The 22,786-nt window shown below is 39.1% G+C and overlaps 1 protein-coding gene across 1 annotated transcript in view; it reads left to right on the forward strand.

The window, feature by feature from the left end:
- LOC137265215 (cilia- and flagella-associated protein 46-like) overlaps nt 1–22,786 on the forward strand; it is a 76,698-nt gene that overhangs the window by 10,891 nt on the left and 43,021 nt on the right. Inside the window, exons 9-34 of the mRNA XM_067800561.1 lie at nt 217–316; nt 3,068–3,166; nt 3,811–4,001; nt 4,547–4,643; nt 5,213–5,344; nt 5,902–6,019; nt 7,272–7,401; nt 8,048–8,182; nt 8,724–8,892; nt 9,699–9,832; nt 10,994–11,206; nt 11,954–12,188; nt 12,701–12,850; nt 13,612–13,722; nt 14,306–14,484; nt 14,966–15,097; nt 15,520–15,691; nt 15,840–16,046; nt 16,389–16,459; nt 16,656–16,731; nt 19,952–20,059; nt 20,380–20,533; nt 20,999–21,055; nt 21,492–21,680; nt 21,993–22,162; nt 22,315–22,434. Of these exons, the coding sequence (XP_067656662.1) occupies nt 217–316; nt 3,068–3,166; nt 3,811–4,001; nt 4,547–4,643; nt 5,213–5,344; nt 5,902–6,019; nt 7,272–7,401; nt 8,048–8,182; nt 8,724–8,892; nt 9,699–9,832; nt 10,994–11,206; nt 11,954–12,188; nt 12,701–12,850; nt 13,612–13,722; nt 14,306–14,484; nt 14,966–15,097; nt 15,520–15,691; nt 15,840–16,046; nt 16,389–16,459; nt 16,656–16,731; nt 19,952–20,059; nt 20,380–20,533; nt 20,999–21,055; nt 21,492–21,680; nt 21,993–22,162; nt 22,315–22,434 (3,649 nt within the window). The remainder of the gene's footprint in view (nt 1–216; nt 317–3,067; nt 3,167–3,810; nt 4,002–4,546; nt 4,644–5,212; nt 5,345–5,901; nt 6,020–7,271; nt 7,402–8,047; nt 8,183–8,723; nt 8,893–9,698; nt 9,833–10,993; nt 11,207–11,953; nt 12,189–12,700; nt 12,851–13,611; nt 13,723–14,305; nt 14,485–14,965; nt 15,098–15,519; nt 15,692–15,839; nt 16,047–16,388; nt 16,460–16,655; nt 16,732–19,951; nt 20,060–20,379; nt 20,534–20,998; nt 21,056–21,491; nt 21,681–21,992; nt 22,163–22,314; nt 22,435–22,786) is intronic.

Genomic DNA, 22,786 nt, shown 5'->3' on the forward strand with positions numbered 1-22,786 from the left:
GAATGTACATCATGCACTTAGTATCAGAGCAAGTTGTCTGCCAGAATCTGTTGAAACCTGTATGTGAGTTTTGTCTCAGTCTTGTCATAATGTTCTTTAGAATTAAGTGTAAGTTTGTAGTTCAGTATTAGCTGAGATCATTTGCCTGAACTTTGCTTGCTAGACAAGTGGCTCAAGGTTCAGACTGGATAATAGCCATGTTTGATACCTCTTTAGGCCCCATCTTCTCCTGGAGCTGGGAAGACTGTGCTTAGACCTAGACTTTGCAGAACTAGGGGACGCTTGTGTGGAACATACCAAGACCTGTGTAGTGAAGGTAAGTTCAGAGAACCGTCTTAGTTGCTCTTGTGACATCCTGCTTGTGTTGTGACAATTTAAAATTGATTGAGTGAGTGACTGTATAGCCTCAGGTAATCATGCTGATCACTTGGATAAGTGCTGTTTGTTCACATGGATAAGGACTGATCCAGCAGATAATTGTTGTTTATGCATCAATAAGGGTTGATCATGTGGATAAGTGCTTTATGTTTACATGGAGAAGAACTGATCATGTGGAAAAGTGCTGTTTGCTTACATGGATAAAAGGTGATCATGTGGATAAGTGATATTTGTATATAGACAAGGATTGATCATGTGGATAAGTGCTTTATGTTTACATGGATAAGAACTGATCATGTGGATAAGTGCTGTTTGTTTACATGGATAAAAGCTGATCATGTAGATAAGTGATATTTGTATATAGACAAGGATTGATCATGTGGATAAGTACTTTATGTTTACATGGATAAGAACTGATCATGTGGATAAGTGCTGTTTGTTTACATGGATAAAAGCTGATCATGTAGATAAGTGATATTTGTATATAGACTAGGATTGATCATGTGGATAAGTGCTTTATGTTTACATGGATAAGAACTGATCATGTGGATAAGTGCTGTTTGTTTACATGGATAAAAGCTGATCATGTAGATAAGTGATATTTGTATATAGACAAGGATTGATCATGTGGATAAGTACTTTATGTTTACATGGATACGAGCTGATCATGTGGATAAGTGCTGTTTTTGTGCAGTAGTAAGTATCCAAATTTGGATAAATGCTGTTTGTTTACAGGGACAAGGGCTGATCATGTGGATGTGTGCTGTTTGTTTATATGGATGTGCTGATCACATGGAAATGTGCTGTTTGTTTATATAGTTAAGGGCTGATATTGTGGATGTGTGCTATTTGTTTATATAGATGAGGGCTGATCACAAGGATATGTGCTGTTTGTTTATATAGATAAGGGCTGATATTGTGGATGTGTGCTATTTGTTTATATAGATGAGGGCTGATCACATGGATATGTGCTGTTTGTTTATATAGATAAGGGCTGGTATTGTGGATATGTGCTATTTGTTTATATAGATGGGGGCTGATCATGTGGATATGTGCTGTTTGTTTATATAGATAAGGGCTGATATTGTGGATGTGTGCTATTTGTTTATATAGATGGGGGCTGATCACATGGATATGTGCTGTTTGTTTATATAGATAAGGGCTGATATTGTGGATGTGTGCTATTTGTTTATATAGATGAGGGCTGATCACATGGATATGTGCTGTTTGTTTATATAGATAAGGGCTGATATTGTGGATGTGTGCTGTTTGTTTATATAGATAAGGGCTGATCACATGGATATGTGCTGTTTGTTTATATAGATAAGGGCTGATATTGTGGATGTGTGCTATTTGTTTATATAGATGAGGGCTGATCACATGGATATGTGCTGTTTGTTTATATAGATAAGGGCTGATATTGTGGATGTGTGCTATTTGTTTATATAGATGAGGGCTGATCACATGGATATGTGCTGTTTGTTTATATAGATGAGGGCTGATATTGTGGATGTGTGCTATTTGTTTATATAGATGAGGGCTGATATTGTGGATGTGTGCTATTTGTTTATATAGACAAGGGCTGATCACATGGATATGTGCTGTTTGTTTATATAGATAAGGGCTGATATTGTGGATGTCTGCTGTTTGTTTATATGGATGTGCTGATCACATGGATATGTGCTGTTTGTTTATATAGATAAGGGCTGATATTGTGGATGTGTGCTGTTTGTTTATATAGATGAGGGCTGATCACATGGAAATGTGCTGTTTGTTTATATAGATGAGGGCTGATCACATGGATATGTGCTGTTTGTTTATATAGATAAGGGCTGATATTGTGGATGTGTGCTGTTTGTTTATATAGATGAGGGCTGATCACATGGAAATGTGCTGTTTGTTTATATAGATGAGGGCTGATCACATGGATATGTGCTGTTTGTTTATATAGATAAGGGCTGATATTGTGGATGTGTGCTGTTTGATTATATAGATGAGGGCTGATCATGTGGATAAGTGTGGTTTGTTTGCATAGTTAATGGCTGATGTGTCATTTCTTACTTGTTTTTAAGGTGTGAGACATTTCATCTTTCTGCTGCATATGTGTGTGGGGTTAATCTAACAATAGAAATCATATTGTTTCTGAAAACAAAGTATGCACTTATTTGTACAACATTCTTCGATAAACTCTAATAGCACTGGCTTAAGGCATGAATTGGTGTGCATTTTGAAGAAAGCATTGCTGGTTGTCAGCATTGCCTTATGCTGATAGCATATCCTGAGCTATTGTTGTGTATTCAGGCACAGGGTTTCTACCTAGTACTGGAGTTCCTGCAGTGTGAGCTGATGGTCAAGTATTGGGGTACACTGATGACAATAAGTATTGTTGTATGTACAGGAACAGGAATTCTATGTAAATCTGGTGTTCCTGCAGTGTGAGCTGATGGTCAGATATCTGGGTGTACTGATGGAAATAAGTATTTTTGTATCTACAGGAACAGGATTTCTATGTAAATCTGGAGCTCCTGCAGCGTGAGATGATGATCAAATGTCTGGGTGTATTGATGACACTAAGTATTGTTGTATCTCCAGGAGCAGGGTTTCTACCTTGAACTGGAGTTTCTGCAGTGTGAGCTGATGCTCAAACATCTGGGTGTATTGATGACACTAAGTATTGTTGTATCTCCAGGAGCAGGGTTTCTACCTAGAACTGGAGTTCCTGCAGTGTGAGCTGATGGTTAAGTGTCTGGGAGAGAAACAGGAATCTTACCACAAGTCTGCTGTGGAGGTATGTACAGTATGAAATCACATACAATCTTTGTGTTTTCAACAGACTGTTTGGCCAAAAGCACTATTTGATGCTTATGATTTTCAACTTTGGGAGTTAAACTTTCTTGTGACCATTCAGTAAAATCTGTGAATCAGTGCTAGACATCAGCCAAGTCAGTGATTCGTACTACCCTTTGTGACAAAGATGCTGATGATCAAGTCTTACCTTACTCTTCACTGGTCAGATATGGTACTGTAATCCATAGGGAAAGTGCCAAATGTCTGGAAAATTTCAGGATTATTAGCCATTTCCTAAAGTTTGAATGGGCCACTGCCCTTGTATCAATAGTAAAATTCCAAATTTTAGTGGACCATTTTTCATTCTAATGTGCAAAATGGCTCATGGCCCATGCCTTTCCCAATCCCTTACAGTGTGGTAATCTGGTGGTTTAAGCATTCTCTTGTCATGTGTAAGACAGGGGTTCGATTCATGGCATGGGCACAATGTTTGAAGCCCATTTCTGATGTACCCTGCCATGATATTAATGGAATATTGCTAAAAGTATTGCAAAACTAAACATTCAATCACTCTGGAAACGCAAATGCAAAAATCTCAAAATCTACTAACAACGAACCAAGCAAACCTTGACTGTAATCCTCCAGGTTCGTCAACAAGCCATCAAGCGATGTGAGGAGGCCATTATGAATGCTATCCGACAAGGGGACCCCAACATCCTCCAGGCTGGGTGTGTGACTCAGTGGAACCTATGTCTGCCACTACTCCAACCAAACCTCAGACAGACTGTGAGGAAGCCCCTGATTCTTGTGGCTGAAGCTCTGGAAGACATACAAAGGTATGTTCACATGGAGCCATTACAATCAAGGCAGAGGGGGTTTTGGTAATGCTATGCTGTTTAGTGTGGTTGTGTACCTATAATCATGTATATGGTTAAAAGATACTGTTAAAGGTAGAATTAAACCAAACTCACTGTAACATAGTCAGCAATGCTCTGTGTTTAGTTTTACACCACACACAGCATTATATTTAAGCTATATGGCAGTGGAATATACACAATTAAACCTGGACCAGAGAATCCAGTGATCAACAGCGTAAGCATCGATCTACATAATTGGGATGCTATGATGTGTCAACCAAGTCAGTGAGTGTGACCCTGTTAGTTGCATCTTAGGAGAAGCATGGGTTACTGAAGATTAGTCTTGCCCTAGATCTTCACAGGGTTTGTTCTGAAATGGGTGTGAGAACCACTAAGTTGGTGGTTGAAAGCATGATTCATGATTCAGCAGTTGTTAGTATGAAGTTATTTTACACCTCTAACAGTGAAGGAGTTGATCCCATGTGTTCCAAGTGTTTGTGTCATCGGTGTTATGGATGTTTCAGTCTGCTGATCCTGCTGCGGTGCCAGGTGCACACGGAGCTGGCCAAGTGTGAGGAGGATCGGGAACAGATCCAGGTAGCCATGGAGCATCTCAGGAAGGTATGTATTGTCTCTCCCTCCATGCTCACAGATACCATTGATCACAATGCAATAAACTAAGTTTAGAGCCAAAATGTGTGTAACAAACAAACGGATGTCAGGAACTGTTTAATCCTGGACATTTGCTGTGTGTGTTAGCTGAAATGCTTGTAGTGAACTATAGTAATAAACTTACACTTGTAGTCTGTTTGTTATAACTGTAGTTTACTGTATATCATATGGCCAAAGCAGTGAATTTTTCAACATGAAATTCTTCCAGTGCTTTCTGCATGAAAAACTGCTTTACAAGAAAAAGCTGAAAAGCGCATGCAGGTTCATAAGTGTTACAAGTTTGAGCATTGTAAAGTATACATAGTATTCGTCTTCCTTCACAGAAAAATATGTCTCAAATGATTTCATGTGATGTCTGTTCCACTGATGTCTCTGTTTGAGATCAGAATACCAACATTTTTGTAAATTTTCTTAAAAGGTGATTTACAAAAATAACTGACAAATGACTGGTAGTCCATTGTTCTCCATACTTTGATGACTATTCTTAATATACCAATGTGTACACTATATGCTGCCAGGCCCTGGAGCTGGATGATGGCGGTGTGTACCGGGAGAGGCTGGAGGTAGCTCTCCACAGACTGGAACTGAGGTCGGAGCTGTACAAGGCTCCAGAGAGACCAGAGGACCAGGCAGCCATGATCATAGAACAGGTAGGCATAGCACAGGACCAACTTAATGATAAACCAGATGATAATGTTTAGTAGCGCTTCAAGTCATAATAAGTTATGAATGTTTTTTTGATTCGGAAAGAACGGCATTCATGTAATGATTTTGAAAAAGTACATGTCCATGGTAAACCGTGAAGATCTGGGTTAGTGTTTTGCTTGTTATTAGAGATGACTTATGCCATTGGATGATCAGGCTTGCTGACATCTGTCAATGATGTAGATCAATGCTCATGCTGTTGATCACTGGATTTTGTGGTCTAGACTTTTTTAAAGACTGCTACCATTTAGTGGCGTAAAACTAAACTCACATGTCCATGGTGTGAGTATGAAAATGAGTCAATATTTGTGTCAGTAATGACTTGAATCAAGCAGGTACAGAGAAAAAAACCAAAAATAGGGTTATTTGTGTTTGATTTGTGTTTAGACACAAGAAACTGTCAGATATGAACATTACTTATGTGCAAGTCAAGACATGCAATGCTTATTCCTGTAACATACTGCAAACAAACACTTCTACACGTTCTGTAATCTTGTCTCAGGCTCGTACAGCAGATTCCGGAACTATTCGAATGAAAAGGTCACTGTTGGTCAAGGCTGGTGAAGCTCTGGCACCTGATGCTTTCCTCCTCGTTCTGGACAGTGAGAGTGATACAAAAGGTATGGACTTAATGGACTTCTTAACTTCTTAACTTCAATCATGATGACATGAATCTGTCGAAATGACCAGCTATTCACATCAAATGCTTGCGTTTTTGTTCAATAATGCCACAGTCAGCCGTATTCCAGCAATGCACGTGATGGAAGGTCTGAACTGGTCATGAGGGGACTATGGGTTGATGTACCCTGGATGTTTGCTTATGTTCCGCGAGCCTGAAGGGTGAGGGGAACATAAACAAACATCGTTTGAACTAAGATGAATTTTGTGGAATTTCTCTCTGATGATAGTGAACTAGGGGATTAAGTCTATCCACTTCTCCACAAAAACTTGCCCAACAGCATATATATAGCTTACACATGTGTTTCATTGTGACTCAAAAGGTGTGCATCTCATAGTTTCATACATGTTTATTGAACTTTTTTACTAGAAATTAATCACCAGATCACACTCAGTGTAGGGAATTCTTCTTACAGCAGCATGGGCATCCGCGTCCCTGGACAAAATTTTTTCTTGTCTGTAACTTAATTACAGCATTTGTAGCCCAAAGAGATGAAACATTAAAGCATGGTCATGTGTGTCAGTATCCAAAATAGGTCTTATGAAGAGAGGATGGTTTGAGTCATCCTCAATATCTCCAGGGCATACTTTCCAATAAATCTCCACGTTATCTTGGATGCATCTACGGCTCGGCCTGATAGTTTTATTACCTCCCTTTGCTGGCCCCAGATTCTCACAGTAGCCAATCAGCTGAACCAACAAGGTCGCGGTTGCAGCTGCAAAGGTTTGTTTGCATTGCCACTCAGATTTTGGAAAATCATACTGACAAACTGACAGGTCCGAAACTTATGAAAAAAGCATATATACAACTCCTTCTACCTCTTTCAGATTACTTTTAAATAATTTGTATTGCCAAGTTTAATCATTTAGATAATTTAAGTGGCAAAAGTGAGTTGTGATTGCTGCGCTCAACTTAGACCCAGCGTAGACACCTGTTTGGATAAAAAGTCAGCCAAGGGAGGTAATAAAGTCTTCAGGCTGAGCTGTAGATACATCCAGGGTATAGTGGCGATTTATCAGAAAGTATACCCTGGAGACAGTGAGGATGGGTCTCTGTTAAAGGTGTTATTTTACAAGTGTATAGCATTGAAGAGCGTTGATCATGAGTTATGGTTGCCAAACCAAAAAGTTAATGAAGACTTATGGTCATTTATACCATTTTTAAACATCAGAGTAAATGATGTTGTTTTGCAGATATTGCTGGTGGTAAGGGGCCACTGACGGTCATCAGGCAGCTGTCCAGCAAGGCCAGACAGTTCACCAAATGTGTGAAGAAGGCTGAAGGTCATCTCAAGAGACTTGGAGATGAGAATGAGAGGGAGAGGTGAGTGCTATGCCTACTCTTTGGAGCTGTATCAGTCAGTGTGCTTCCTGTTGCATCATCGAGTTTGATGGTTATTTGATGATGTGTTGAGTGAGTGAGTGAGTTTGGTTTTACACCACTTTTAACAATATTCCAGCGATATGATGGGGGACACCAGAAAATGGGCCTCACACATTGTACCCATGTGGGGAATCAAACCCGGGTCTTCGGCGTGACAAGCGAACACTTTAACCACTAGGCTATCCCACCACCCCGATGATGTGTTGAGGAGAGTATTGACATCAATAACATAACCCCACTTTGGGTGTAAAAGCCTTTATTAACCACTTCCGGAAATTAATGCATTGCAGCTAATAAAATTTACTTAAAAGGTTACAAGTAATAACGAAAATCTATATGCTGCTTTCAAGCTGTGTTGTCAGTTTACAATCTGATGGTTCAAAATTTGTATCTCAGGCAAAATGGTTTGCACTCAAGTTAGTAAAGACTTGGATTATTGACTAAAGGTTTAGGAAGTCGTTACATTAAGTGATTGCATGATCTTGCATTGGAATTGTGAAAAATTCAAATACACCAAAACTTCTGTGTGACAGTGATGATACATGCCTTCAGGCTTATGCCATACATGAAAACCCTCACGTTACAGGGCCAGATTGTGGGCAGATCTTGCTAAGACTGCCCGGAAACAGGAGGTGTGGGATGTCTGTAGAGTGGCCAGTCGGTTCTGTATTCTGTACGACGACAGTAGATGGAGGACTGCCCCACCTGTGAAGACTGAAAGGTAACAGCTGATAGTGATACATGAGTGATACTGTCAACAAGTGAAAGAACAGCAAATTGAATTTTTCATTCATGTTGTTGAAGTGTGATTTATGGAGAAGGTAGAGGTAAGGATCACACGCTATCAGGGATCATAAATAAAAGGCAAAACATCTTAAAGGAAAATTGTTGTTAGAGATCAACATTGTTTGTTTGTTAGTTTAACGTTGCAATCAGCGATGCTCCAGCTATTTGGCAGTGGTCTGTAAATAATCCAGTCAAGGTTGGAACGAGTCAAGACTAAACAATCCAGTGATCAACAGCATGATCATCGATGATAATGACATGTGTCAACCAAGTCTGTGACAATGACCACCCGATCCTGTTTGTCGCCTGTTACGACAAGCATGGGTTCCCCAAGACCAATTCTTCATGGGTAATTAATACAGTTCAAGAGTTGATGAAACCAGTACTTTTTCAGTTCCAACTTGTTGAGTCTCAGGTTGAAACAATTAGGTAACCAGAAATCAGTCTGCAGTGAATTTCTTGCATTCAACATGTAGCCCCAAGCAAGAGAGGAGTCGTACAGCAGAGAAGGAGTCCAGAGATGAGGTCCCCGCAGAGAAGACTGGTAGTCGGTTGGGGAGTCGACCTACAACTCCAATCAAAGTCAGTCTGTATGATAAAGATCTCATCAGGATTCTGGCCGAAGTCAACTTTATCCAGGGAGAGGTGAGCAGGTCACATGTGTTTTATCTGCAAATGTTGATTAAATATATGTGATCAGGATGAATATGTCTGGTGAAAGGATATCACCAAGGAACTGTGTTGAATATTTTGCTCATTACATTCAAATCTTGGATCTATCTCAAATATGCTTACAATATGTAAAGCTTAGGCAATGCTCTTGTCACATGGCGCTATTGTTTGGAAAATACAGCGCAAGTCTGTAATTACTAGAGCTTGGTTAGACATGTGTAGAAGTACCTGGTAATATTTTCAGGAAACGATTGTAATAGATCTTCACATCTCCCAATTTGGACACTAACTTGTAAGCTTGATACAGTGGAATCCCTCTAAACCAACATTCTTTGGGACTGTCTGAAAAATGCAAGTGGAGAGGACATGTCTATTTTGAGAATGTTTCCTTTTTCAACCTGAGAATGATCTTCAGTGCGCCATATAATGCAACTGAACAATGGGTTGATACAGTGACAGTCATCAAATTCTTATTCATGACTTAGTAATGGTTGAAACTGTGGAGGTCTGGGATAGAACAGATCTTCCGCAACCCATGCTTGCCATAAAAGGCTACTAGCAGGTTTGGGTGGTCAGACTCGCTGACTTGGGTGACACATGTCATTGGTTCTCAATTTTGCAGATCGATGCTCATGCTGTTCATCACTGGAATCTTTAGCCCAGACTCGATTATTTACACACCACCGCCATATAGGTGGAATAGTTCTGAGTGCGGCATAAAACTAAACTCACTCACTCAATAGTAATGGTTGAGAAGTAGTTTGATCATATCTCTTCAGGCAATGGTCCACCTCCTCCGCAATGAGGGAGTCCAACTGAATGACCAACCAATACCCCCAGAGGACAAGAGTAAGCATCCTAAGGGATATGTTGCCAAGAAACCAGAGGAGGACCCAGAATGGTTAGAGTATTGGTGAGTTACAGAAGTCCAGACACCTTTTGTTCCCTTATGTTTCTCTTGACATCTAAGTCAAAGACACTGGACTGTATTGAACATTATTATGATCATTGATTCATATGCATGGAGGTTTCACCAAAAGGGTTAACCTCCACCACCTGGGCTAACAATAATAATAATAACCTTTATGACTTAAAAATGAAAATTATGCTTGTAAATATTACTTGACTTACACTATTCTTAAAACGCATTGATACCATCACGTCACACAATATTTTAGCCTCAACAAGAATGATGGTTATAATGTAACCCTACTTAAATAATAGAACCTATGTTATGTTTATGATTTAGTTTCACTAACCTTGAACAGACAGCAGTTGTAGAGCAAAAAGGAGAGCTCAAGACATCTGTCAAATGGTCGAGAAATCTAGGTGCCTTTCTTGTGTGATGTTGGTGGTAGACTAATTTGAAATGCGAAGAAAAGAAAATGCTGATGTAAGCGAAGAAAAATAGACAACAAGGTCAATAAAAGATCAAACAAAAACCTGCCCTCTGAGTAAGGAGCAAAAGAACACCCTGCTCTCCCACAGGAATACAGCTGAGCCCAGGTCCAGCTTGGGGCAATGAAGCTAGAGACAAATGCCAGACTCAAATAGAAACTTAATACAATAAAACTACCACTACCAAACTGTTTAAAGACAGTACTGTATTTATCATAAATGAAATGAAAAAATATGACACTGCCATAAACCCATTTAAGAACCTCACTTAATCCATATGTAAACCCAGTTCAGTAATTCACTTTATCCATATGTAAGGCTAGTTCAATCCTTTACTTTATCCATGTGTAAACCAAGTTCAGTCCTTCACTTTATCCATATGTAAACCCAGTTCAGTCCTTCACTTTATCCATATGCAAACCAGGTTCAGTCCTTCACGTTATCTGTATGTACACCCAGTTCAGTCCTTCACTTTATCTGTATGTACACCCAGTTCAGTTATTTACTTTATCTGTATGTAAATTGAGCTCAATCCTTCACTTATTTTCATTTCAATTCTATGCAGTTGATATCCTTGAATTATTGTTTCAAGTTTAGACAAAAAAGAGTTACTACATTGGAAAATTTAGCAGATGCAGATAAGCACCATGAACCTATTGATCTCTTTATATACCAGTGACTGGATCAGGTCCTTGTCAGAGTGTGCTACAAACTCCTTCCTCCGTGGCCTCACCCTCGGCGTGGAGCTGGAGGAGCCATGGCTGGTGTGTAGTGGAGCCGCCTACATTTGGAACTACAACAACCATGTGTTCACGCAGGACAGACACAGGGAGGTCATTGACACACTCTCCACCATCCTGGATGGCCTGAAGGCAGTGGGACATGCAGGGTTAGTGCAGCCGGTTTATCATGTGTAAAGGATCCCCAGAAACCTATGCTAAGTGGCATGATGGATCTGGTGGTCAAACTCACAGATGGGGTTATTTCTTGTCCTTGCAGATCACTTGTGTGTACTGGTGTTCTAATTGGCAATCACTTGATTGTTTGTTGGAGAATTAAATATTATCGCAGACCTGGTCACATGGCTGAAATATTGCTAAGTGTGGTGTTAAGCAGCAAGAACTACAAAAAACCACCGTGAATATTGTTATGGTTTCCAAATGGATTATTCAGGCAATAAAGAGAGAGTGGGTGATTCTTTTTCAGAAGAAGTCCTCCTTGGGGTACATATAAGCATTAAAATGTCCATTTTAAATATCTACAACAGTTTTTGTTTTGTGACACCACCCAAACAGGGCCCCATAGGGCCCCCTACAGCCAAGAGTGGTAACTTCGACTGCTTACCTTGTACCTCACTTGTCATGTTGTTTCAACAGACGTACATGGTCCTTGAAAATTGTTTCACCAGGCCTAGAGAAATGAGTGAGAAAGAGTCAAATGGTGTATCTATGATTTTCAAATGGATTATTCAGGCAAAAAGAATGAATGAGAGAGTTTAGTTTACAGCCCTGTGGCAATATTCCATCAATATCATGGTAGGGGACACGTGTATGTTCCATTTTACTTTACTTGATGAAATACACCAATAAAATAATTCAAATAACAGCTTGCTGAGATCAGTTTGTGTCTGTTACAGAGAAACCATGATGCTTGTGAACATCTGTAATGCCCTGTCTGTGGGCCTCATCAAGCCTTGGATACCCGAGCCTCCTCCTAAAGAGGTTTATGAAGGGTCCTTCTCCCCGACCCCAGGGGACAAGTCTCCCAGCAAAAATAAAGGGAAGAGTGCAGTCACCAGCAACAAGAGCAAGACTCCTTACACTGCCACTGTCAGCCCTGATGCTTTGCCAGATCTGAAGAAAGCAATTGAGGTAAACATTGTCCATTGTGAAAGAAGGCGGTTTTGTTAATTAAATTTCTTGGCAGCACAGGTGACAAAGCTGTCAAAAGTGTTGCCTTTTCCATTGCAGAGTTACCTCCCTTGGGCATTTAGAAACTAATGATCATGGGTTTGAATCCAGATTTGGTCTGATTGTTTTGGGGCTTTTCAACTCTATGATTGCTTATGGGTTTTCCCAAGTGGTCAGTATGTGACTTCTATTGTAATTGGCCCCAGTTGAAATTTCCTTCCACATTAGGCAGACATATCATACTATAACTGGAATATTGTTCAAAAAGATGAAGGCAGTGGGGTAACCTAATGGTTAAAGCTGGTTCATCATGCCAGATTCAGTCTGAGCAAAAGAAACAAATATTCAATAGAAAATTTGAATAAAATATCTGTCATAGTCACTTTTACTGTGTGGGTAAATGTTGTCAGATTTGAAGTAGTTGTGTCAGTTTACTTGACGTGAAAGCTAAGTATTTTCAATGTTTTGTACAGGTGTGTGAATATGTGATCCAAGTGACCAGGGGAGACAACCCACAGGATGTAGTGCCGATCTCTATTCGTCTTCCACTTCTACAGACCTGGGTGTACGCGAAACAGATGGCACAGCTACAGATCAGCAAGAACCTTGGCACTGATGATGATGTAATTATTGTCATAGTTTCTGATGAAACAGCATCAGGATATTTGTAAGATGTGTTTATTGACTTGTCAGTTGCCATGTTGACTAGATAGGCTCACATGTTACTATATGTCACTTCAGAAATGGGGAAAGAGTTCCACCCGTAACCCCCAGTTGAAATGTAATCTATTTATTATGATTATTTCTAGGAGTTAGGGGTTAGGTTTAGGGTTTAGATTAACATTATGTTAGGTTTAGGGTTAGGTTTGGGGTAGGCTTTGTATAAAACCATCTATTGCTAGACATTGAATGATTTTTAAACATGGGGGCTTTCGAGCAGAAATGTTTCCAGAAATGGACCATGGGTGATGATAATTATTTTTGTACAGGAAGACATGGATATTTTTGTGAGATATGTCTTCAACTTATATTATATATTGTCTTACGGTACATACGCTGAATAGTAAAAAGACATTATAATGAAAGAAATGGGTATTGTATTGTGCTCTAGGCCATGTGTTTATATGTCAACTCCCTGGGCAGTATACAGAGATGTCTTTAAGGCACTATAAGGTCACATTGCCATTCTTATCCCACTAAATACTTATTACTGCATAGTGAACTTAGGCAAATTTCGAACATGGTCACATTACTGTGTAGACAGGGGTGGTGAGGTACCATTGTGACACCAAAGCCTGGGGTTCGATTCCCCACATAGGTGCAGTCTGTAAAGTCCACTCCTGACGTCTTTTGAAGTAAATTCCTTATGTTTTCCTGTTTCTAGCACAACAACGAAGGCCAGAGGCCCATGACCCGAGCTATTGTTGCCACAGAAATGCTGTGTCTGTCCAAGAATGGGATTATGGAATTCAAGGAAACACCTTTCATTGGAGATGTAAGTAAAATGCTATATTCTGACCATGACAACAGAATCAGTGCAGAGTCGATTCCCAGTATCTAAAAAAGTGCCGTTTATCATTGTAGCCATTTATCATTGGTAATTCTGTCATGCACTGAATTTGGATTGCAGTATGCAATGAGTGCATGCTATGTATGCATTGGTTTCCAGTATCTCATTCTAATGACTTGTTATCATTTGATCCAGAAGCTATACATTGATCATTGCTTAAACTTTCCTCCACTTTTTCATTGTGACTTGTTTGTCAACAAATGTAAATGATTTACCTGCAATATTAATGACAGTATTGAAAGAACACTGGACCACTATCCAATAATTTATAGCAATGTTTTAACTTCGTCAAAACTAAAAAGCCTTGATATTTGAACCTTCATTTCAACCATAAACAATGACCGAGGGACAAAGTCACAAACACTGATCACAAAGAGGCTGATGTATACTTTTATAAATGTATCTGTCAGTGTTTTTTTAAATATTGTCATGGAATGTCATGTGATATGCAGTTATTATCAACTTTAATAATCTGATTTTGCCCATGCTGTTTTCTTTCTTTGCACAGATAGTACAAATGGTTGAGGACTGTAAGTGGAGTGACAAGTTTATAGAGCTACAGATCTGGTCCCGTCTCACATACCAGGCCTACCTTGTCAAACATCATAACCTTGTCATGAGATGCAGCAAACAGGCGCTGAAATTTGCTGAGGGAGGAACCTCACCAAAGGGAAAGAAAATAGAGGCGTAGGTATTCCTTGAGGTGCTGATGAAATTATAATGTTCAGACCAACATAGTTCGGATATAGATCTGGTGAGAATCAACAAATACATTTCAATCCCCTTAACCCATTATTGCAGGGACCAAACGTTTACAGAGACCAAACGTTTACACATTGTATGGTGTTTAACGGTACAGTGGAGGCTTTCTAAACTGGCACTCATTGGGACTAAGTAAATAAATAATCCAGTATAGTAAATGTGCCGGATTATAAAGCTGATGATAAAAGTACAAACCATGGACAGGACTGAGATTTTATGCCGGAGTTGACAACTTGCCAGACTGGACAGATGCTGGTTTTCACAGCTTCAATTGTATATGGCTAATCATTAAGTGCGGGCCCATGTTTTAGCATTTAGGAATTTGTCTGAGAATATTTTATAAAAAGCAATTTAGAAGTATGATGAAATATTTCTAGGTGATGCTAAGGTATTTTGTTGTTTTCAGTCACAGGTACATGGTTGAGCAGGAGATGTTGAGTTACGCCAGTGGCCTTCAGGGTCAGAGCCTCATAGAGAACATGGGAGGCAAGAATCAGCTCCGCCGAGAAGCCATGGAAGCTTTCCTCAACAGCTCAAGGTACACACACAAGCATCATGTTGTTACATACCTTCATACAAAAACTAAACTGAAGAAAGTGTAAAATTTACCGGGTCCCGATAAACAAAGCATTCGTCGTGCTATGACATTCATAAACCTATGGTAAACTATAGTTACAACAGGTTGTAACCTTATGATTGCTTTGTGAAACAGGACCTTGGTCTTTAAGTGATTCTTTCGATGAGGACAAGTCACAGTGCTTTCTTGGGATGTGCTAATGTTGCTGTTCCTATTGTATGAGAAATATGAAAATTATATAACTTTTCCATGTTCCTATCTTCAAATGTTATACCTTCTGAAAAGTAATAATGCAAAATAACTTAAATAGGTTTCTAACCTCTCAGAAGCACAGTTTACATTTTATGCTACTTTTTTTAATTGTAATATTGCTTTTCCCCTAGATTTGCCCGAAATGCGAACAACTACGAGCTTGTGATGACAGCAGCAAGACATTACTGGAACGCTTGTCTCCCCTTGGTTGGTCAGCCAATAGAACGAGAGCTTCTGAAAGAACCAATCAGAGTCATCCTTCAGTGTATCGCAGCAACAGCTGAGAAACCACAAAAGAAGGAGGTAGTTATTGCATCAATTCTAAAAGTTAAATCTATCCTGTTTGTGTGGAATAGGTTTCCTGCATGGCACAGAATGTGTACAACATGTCTGCTGGTAAACATTTAAGTTGACTCAGAGAAATATTGAATTATAAACTTTTTAACATTAGGATAAAACTGATGATAAGGATGAAGTTCAAGAACAGAAAGAAGGGGAAGTGAAAGACCAAGAGGTCAAGGACATCAAAGAGGTCAAGGACAACAAGGAGGTCAAGGATGCCAAGGACAAGAAAGCTGCATTGATTGGCAACCCAGAGGAAGATCTGACTTTACGCGCAGCACTGTATGGAGTTCTGTTCCAGTCCTATGCAGATAAGGTGAGTAACTTTCTGCATCACATATTTTAACCAGCTCTTGCCTATGGAGATAATGATTTTTCCTCTCTAGGGTTTCTGGGGCTTTACAGAAGTTGACAAGAACCCCATGATTGTTGTACTGCTCTTGGACTTTTTCTCAGAGGTTGATTTTGAGACTAAGTTAGGTGATCATGAAAAGATGAAGCAGCAAAATAGGTGTTGCCAATATTATAACAATAATGTTGACAGACTCAAACATTATTGAAGAACTGGCAATTATTAATAGTGGGTGGTAGGAATAAACTCAGTCAATGGAGTTGTGTCGGTGAGTAATATGTCATTGTATTGTGGTATTTGTTTCAGGGAGAATGGGAGATGGCACTGCAGTCTATGGACCAGGCTGTAAATGATATGCCAAGGACAAAACACAGACTGTGAGTTGGCATATGATTTTTTTCAAATCCTGTAATCAGAGCACAAATTTGAAATTGAAAATGTTTTGTATCAAAATCAGATAAATATGAAGTCCAGATTGACAATCTTTCCATCAAGATAAACTTTTTTCATGAAAGTTACTAAATTGTAATACTATAACCTAGTTCATGTAGAATGATGTAATTGCGTTTACAGTCTGATCTTCAAGCACCGAGTAATGGTGAAAGCTAAACTCGGTCGACCTGTTCACATGGATATTCAAAAGTTCAAGGTAGGAAACTGATTTTTCCCTTAGTGTTTTCATGGCAAGAATATTATTAGTGTTCTTTGTAAATGTGAAAGAATTCAGCATTCCGCAGATTCCATATATCTTTTAAAACATGGTACATACTAAGTTTCAAATGGCAGATCCTAAATATAGTGTATATGCCATTTGTATATACCATCATCACTTGGAACTACCAGAAGCCTATGAAATAGTGGAGAGGGAACAATTTGTTGTTGAGCAGCAATGTGATTGGCTTGAAAAATATTTTACACAGATTTTACTGTTTGGAAATCGTTTGGAATTGTGATTTTTTTTTAAAAGAAATATATTGTTTGCATCACATCCAAATTTAAAAAACATGGCATTAGCATGAATATTGCATTTATTATTCATTTATTTAATTTGTAATGATTTTTAATGATGAGAATAACATTTCTGTATTCTTTTCCATGATCTTTTCTGCATTCTGTGAACCAGATGGTTCAATTTACATGCAAGCAAATGATGTTCTCAATAACCTGAAGTATCTAAAAGCTTTTTTATTTTCTGGATGACTTATAGAAAATGATGTCCGATTTATCTGGACATGCTCAGATGTTGATATTCTAGTAGTGTTTGTAGTTTTTGTTTTATTTCTTGTGGCAGTGGGAGGTTAGAATTTACGTTTCTTTTCTGTCTGTATGTCAGGTTATTTTTTACAATATATGAATGATATGTAGCTCTTATTTAACCACCCCTGCTACAAAGGAGGAAGCTGAAATATGGAAAGTATTGATGGTGAGATATACCACATAGCGGGTTGTCACAAGGTTATCACATAGTTGTCACATGGTTGTCACTGCTTAAAGGTGTTGGTGTTATTGGAAAACAAGACGGATGTCTGTAAACAACATGATGTGAATATAGGGACAATAGAAGACTTTCTAAGTTCAATTTTATACAATGTTAGTATGGGAATGAAATATTTTTAATAATACTGCAATTATTATGATTATAGATTATCTAAGTAATTTAACCTAGGTGCGTATATTTACATTGTACGCATTACCTGCCTATCTAGTTTTGATACTTGTATAAGGAGATACTGGTGAAAAATATTTTTAAAAACATTGCTGCTAGTAGATTGGTGAATGTAAACTTGGTGTTGGTTATCTCATCCAGAAAAAGGATGTAACAGTGTTCATTTTAGAAGGCATCCTAGGGGCATATACATACAAATTCTTTTTTAATTACATTCTTAAAGAATAGGCCATTTTTCAATGTGACGTTTTTTGACTGGGCCAATTACCAGGCCCATTTGGCTTTAAGCTTGTACTTGTCCTGGCTACATGAAGTTACCGGTACGTTTTACATAGCCATAATGAAAGCATTCAGAGTAATGAAAGAATACAATGGGACCAAGTTTAATGAATTGTTTTGAATGTTTGAGTGTTCACTGGTTTCATCAATGACCCATCATTTTGTGAAGGTTAGTGTCATTTGCACTTTTCCTATTTCTGAAATGGCCCCACTTTTCCTATTTTTGAAATGGCTCCGCTTTTCCTGTTTCTGAAATGAACGCTGATGCAATACTCGTATGTCTGGGTACTGGAATTCGTGAATGGTATATGGCATTGTTTGGTATGCAGTATAGGAATTGTAGCACAAATAGCTACTAGAGAGAACTTTGAGCTACCATGAGTAACCAAGGGTAGGTTAAAATATATGAATGTTTTGTGTCAAAGATTTGAATGAATATATTTATCCTCATTACAAAATTACACCTCTCCACAAAAAAAGGTGAAAGCGACTTCCATAATGTTTCTTGATGTGGACATAAAATTGCATGATGATTCTGATAATGATGTTGATGACAAAGTTCCATTTGAACACACATCATATTCATAAGCTGCACGTTTTCGCAACATTCGTATGGAAATTCAACATAGTTTTGTTGAGTAGATCTGTCGTGTGCATTATTTTGTATCATGTCAATATTACACTACCTTTTTAGCCTTTTTGTCATTTGGTTGGGTTGTGATTCATTGAATTGTTTCAAATATTGTACAATTATGAAATATGCAGTTTGACTGCATGCATGCTATAGTTTCTTTTCAACTTGAATTTGGCTGTCTGCTGGAGCTTGAGGGTTGGTTCTGTTACTTTTACTTTTTCACATTTTGAGATCCACAACAGAAACCTAGCACATCCTTTCAGCACTTTGTGAACTCAAGATTCTGTAATTTGTATTTGTTCTTCGAAACATCACCCACCTGTGAAGATCCAGGTTAGAATATTGGCCTTCAGTAACCCATGCTTGTCATAAGAGGCAAGTAACAGGATCAGGTGATAAGGCTTGCTGACTTGGTTCACACATGTCATTGGCTCCCATTTGGGCAGATCAAGGCTCATGCTGTTGGTCACTGGATTGTCTGTTTTACACTCCATTATTTACAGACTGCCGCCATGTGGCTGGAATATTGCAGAGTGTAGCTTAAAACTAAACTCACTCACTCAATCACTGAAAGCTTAACCAAAAACCTGAACTGAACTGAGATATACTTCCTGGTTCGGCCATAGCCCTTGTCTTAGTATATCATTGAACTCTGCAGTGCTTCAGGTACTTTGGCTGTTTGGATATTCGTTCCTCATTGGTGTAGGGTAGCCCCTGTTCCACAAAGGGGTCCAAACACTTTGTCTACTGCAGTAATTTAGAATGTTATTATGATAATGTGGATAGGTGCTCATAACATCAATCACTGGTTTCCATATGACAAGACTTGGTTAAGTACACACTGCCATTCTATAGCTGGAATGCTATATACTGCTTCATGTGTAGTGAAACAATCTGCCAATCTGACCTCATTCAATCAGCTTGTAACAGTCTGTTGGTTTAAACATAGCCTGGAAATATCTGGTCACATACCGGTATGGTGCCTTGGTACAAACATTCACAAGTATGGTCACATCTAGTGCACTCAGCTTAGTGATTTATGTACTTGAAGGGAAATGTAATTGTGTTCATTCTTCAGTCTATGATAAACATACCTATACACCTATTAATGCCAAGAGGATTTTGACTGAAATTCTTATTACCTCCAGAAAATTGTTTTTCCTACTTTCCATGAACAAGTCTACCAAGGTTGTCTTGAAAGTGTTTTCTTGAGTTAAATGATCATTCTGTAAATGTACACTATTATCATCTTCTCAAGCAGCCTTATGTAATTATCGAACTGTATTTCAGGATGAGAGTGAGGACTATGTGGCCCACATGTGGAGACGAGTTGCCCTCAGCTCCAAGGAAACCATTGAGCAGATGTCCTCCTACCAGTATGCAGTGGAGGCCCTCAATGTAAGTGACCTGCTTGTATACACTATGACTCACCTAAATACAGTGGAGTCCCTCAGTGTAAAGACCTTCTATGCTTTATGAGTATTCCCCATGTGGGGAATCAAAAACGAGTCTTCGACGTGACAAGCAAATGCTTTTACCACTAGGCTACGCCATCCCTACTAGACCACCCCTTATGCTGTATTACCTACCTAAATGCAGTGAAAGCTGTCAATGAATGTAACTGCCAGTATGTTCTTAGTACTCGCAGCATTACTGACACATCAGAACCTGACAATCTGACCATACACCTTCAGTCAATATGCTGCCATGCATTTCAGAGCCCCAGCAACGAGTGGCTGAAGGTGGACTATCTGATCGAGTTCGGCCAGTGGCTGTATGTCAACGACTTCCCCCTGCAGGACACCATAGACCAGATAGAGTGGGCCATAGACATCCTTCTCAACATGCAGGCTGGGGGCGACAAGCAGGAGGGTGAGTTCATACACTTCACATGGGTAATCTGGGTTAGAAGCTCATGTGAAGTGAAGTGACCAAAGAGATTAGTGGTTATATTCAGGAAAAGGGTTGATTTCATATAATAGTATAATATAATATAGTAATATATAATTATGTGGATCTTTGTTCATGATATCAGTCACTTGGTTACCTGGGCCACGCTCAATCATGATTGCCTTCATTATAAATTGAGCTCATGATTTTAAGATAAAGGATAAAATAACAGAAACAAATAAGTTACTGGTGATTCAGTAATCTAAAACACTTCAATTTCCCTACAGTATTTCACCACTTTGCCAAGCATGGATCTGCAGATAAGGGTTTAAGTATTAATCTGGTTTGCTGCAGTCCTCGCGGACTAATGCTTCAATATTTGTGGAAGTGGTATTTTGTAGTGATCACACACTGAAACCATGACATTCAATGTATTGTCAACTCCAGGAGCAGTTGAGAAGATGCCAGCACAGAGAGGTGACACAAAAAAAGGACAAGTGAAAGGTGGGCTGGCGTCACTGGGAAGTAATACTGTTATTTCAATAGAGACCCGTGAAGTTCTGGGTTAGAACTGATATTCAATAACCCGTGCTTGCCGTAAATGGCAACTAATGGGATCGGGTGGTCAGACTCTCTGACTTGACACATGTCATGATATCCCAGTTGCGTTGATCGATACTCATACTGTTGATCACTGGATTGTCTGGTCCAGACTCCATTATTTACCAACTGCCGGAATGTTGCCGTGGAGTGTAAAACTAAACTCACTGACTCACAGTTTTAATATATGAACATCTAATCTAAATTGTGGTCATTGCATGAGGAAAAATATCTTTCCTTTATGTTGGTTGGTGACTACAATATGTGGGCTACATGTAGAATGTGATGCTGTCTTCATTGTTTAGTTATATTTTCATTTTGAATAATTATTTGATTGTAGCAAAGAGAGAAAAGAAGAAGCCAGGAAAGTCTTCAGCTAAAGGCAAGACTGGTAGAAAGTCCCCTGATGGAGGGAAGAAGACACCAGACACTCTGAGTAAAGTGTCTGATGTGCGCAGTGACGTCAGTGATAGTGACAGTGAGATCAACCCAGCAGACTACATCCCTGTTGTCAAACAGGCAGAGATAGGTCAGTACTGGGAAATATGTTATGCACAGGTCATAAATTTTTTAAATACATCTCTTTCTTTAGTTCTATTACAGAGATATTAAAGGATTACAACTGTATAGACTTCTGAGTCTAGATTTTTGAAGCTCTGTTTGTGCTAAGATAGTCTTAAGTTAATGTTTGTGTATGGCACTTACAGCTATCATACTGTTAGGAGGTCTTTGAAATTCTAGGCCAGAATGGTATCATAACAATATGAAAGTCAGTGTCCAGTAAGACACAACACCTCTATTGGTGGTCTTTGCCTGAGAGTCTTGTCTGATCACTTCTCAGGTGTGCTGCCAGCCAACCCTGCCCTGACTATCAGTGACCTGACAGACATAAGTCAGCTTGATGCCCTGATCAGGGCCCATGTCATCCTGGCTGATGTCCATGGAAGGAACTCCCCGGCCTATGCTGATATCTGTCTATTGGCTTATGGATACTTGATGCAGCTGTGGAAGGTTTGTGTCATGTACCATGCATTCACTTTCCTCAAATCACTGAAACTGCTTCAATACTACTTTTAGCATGACTCTTCAGTTAGTTTTATGAAACTGATAGACACGTTATATAAGAGTCTCCAAATCTGCAGATCTAAATGTTGATGATGTAGGTGTGCGTAGCTGCTGCTGGTCCAGTGATGAAGGAACTGGCCAAGAACCCACCACCAGATGCCAGTGCCGCAGCAGGGAAGAAGTCTGCTAATGCCAAGAAGGATAAGAAGGACAAAGAGGTGAGACCTAGACAAATGGCTAGCTGGATTTTGCCTCAAGTTTCCATAGATATCATCCAAGCAACTTGTGTAAAGGTATGGGTCACCTTCTGCTATGCTGTCTTCGTGTGATGATGTTCTCAAGTCAGTATTAAAGTATAGCACTGTCTTACGACCATTGTTGCCTTACTATCACCTCATGTATGGATTCAGTAAGCACACTTTGTATTCATCACACGATTTTCTCAGTCAGATAGGAAAGAGTGGTCGTGTATTTCATAGTTGATGAGAAAAGGATATACAAGGCAGTATGTAAGATGATTAGTTTTGTCTTTGATTAAACTCACAATTTCTACATCAACAAAAACCATTT

The sequence above is a fragment of the Haliotis asinina genome, chromosome 15, assembly GCF_037392515.1.
Source record: "Haliotis asinina isolate JCU_RB_2024 chromosome 15, JCU_Hal_asi_v2, whole genome shotgun sequence".
NCBI classification, from domain to species: Eukaryota; Metazoa; Mollusca; class Gastropoda; order Lepetellida; family Haliotidae; genus Haliotis; species Haliotis asinina.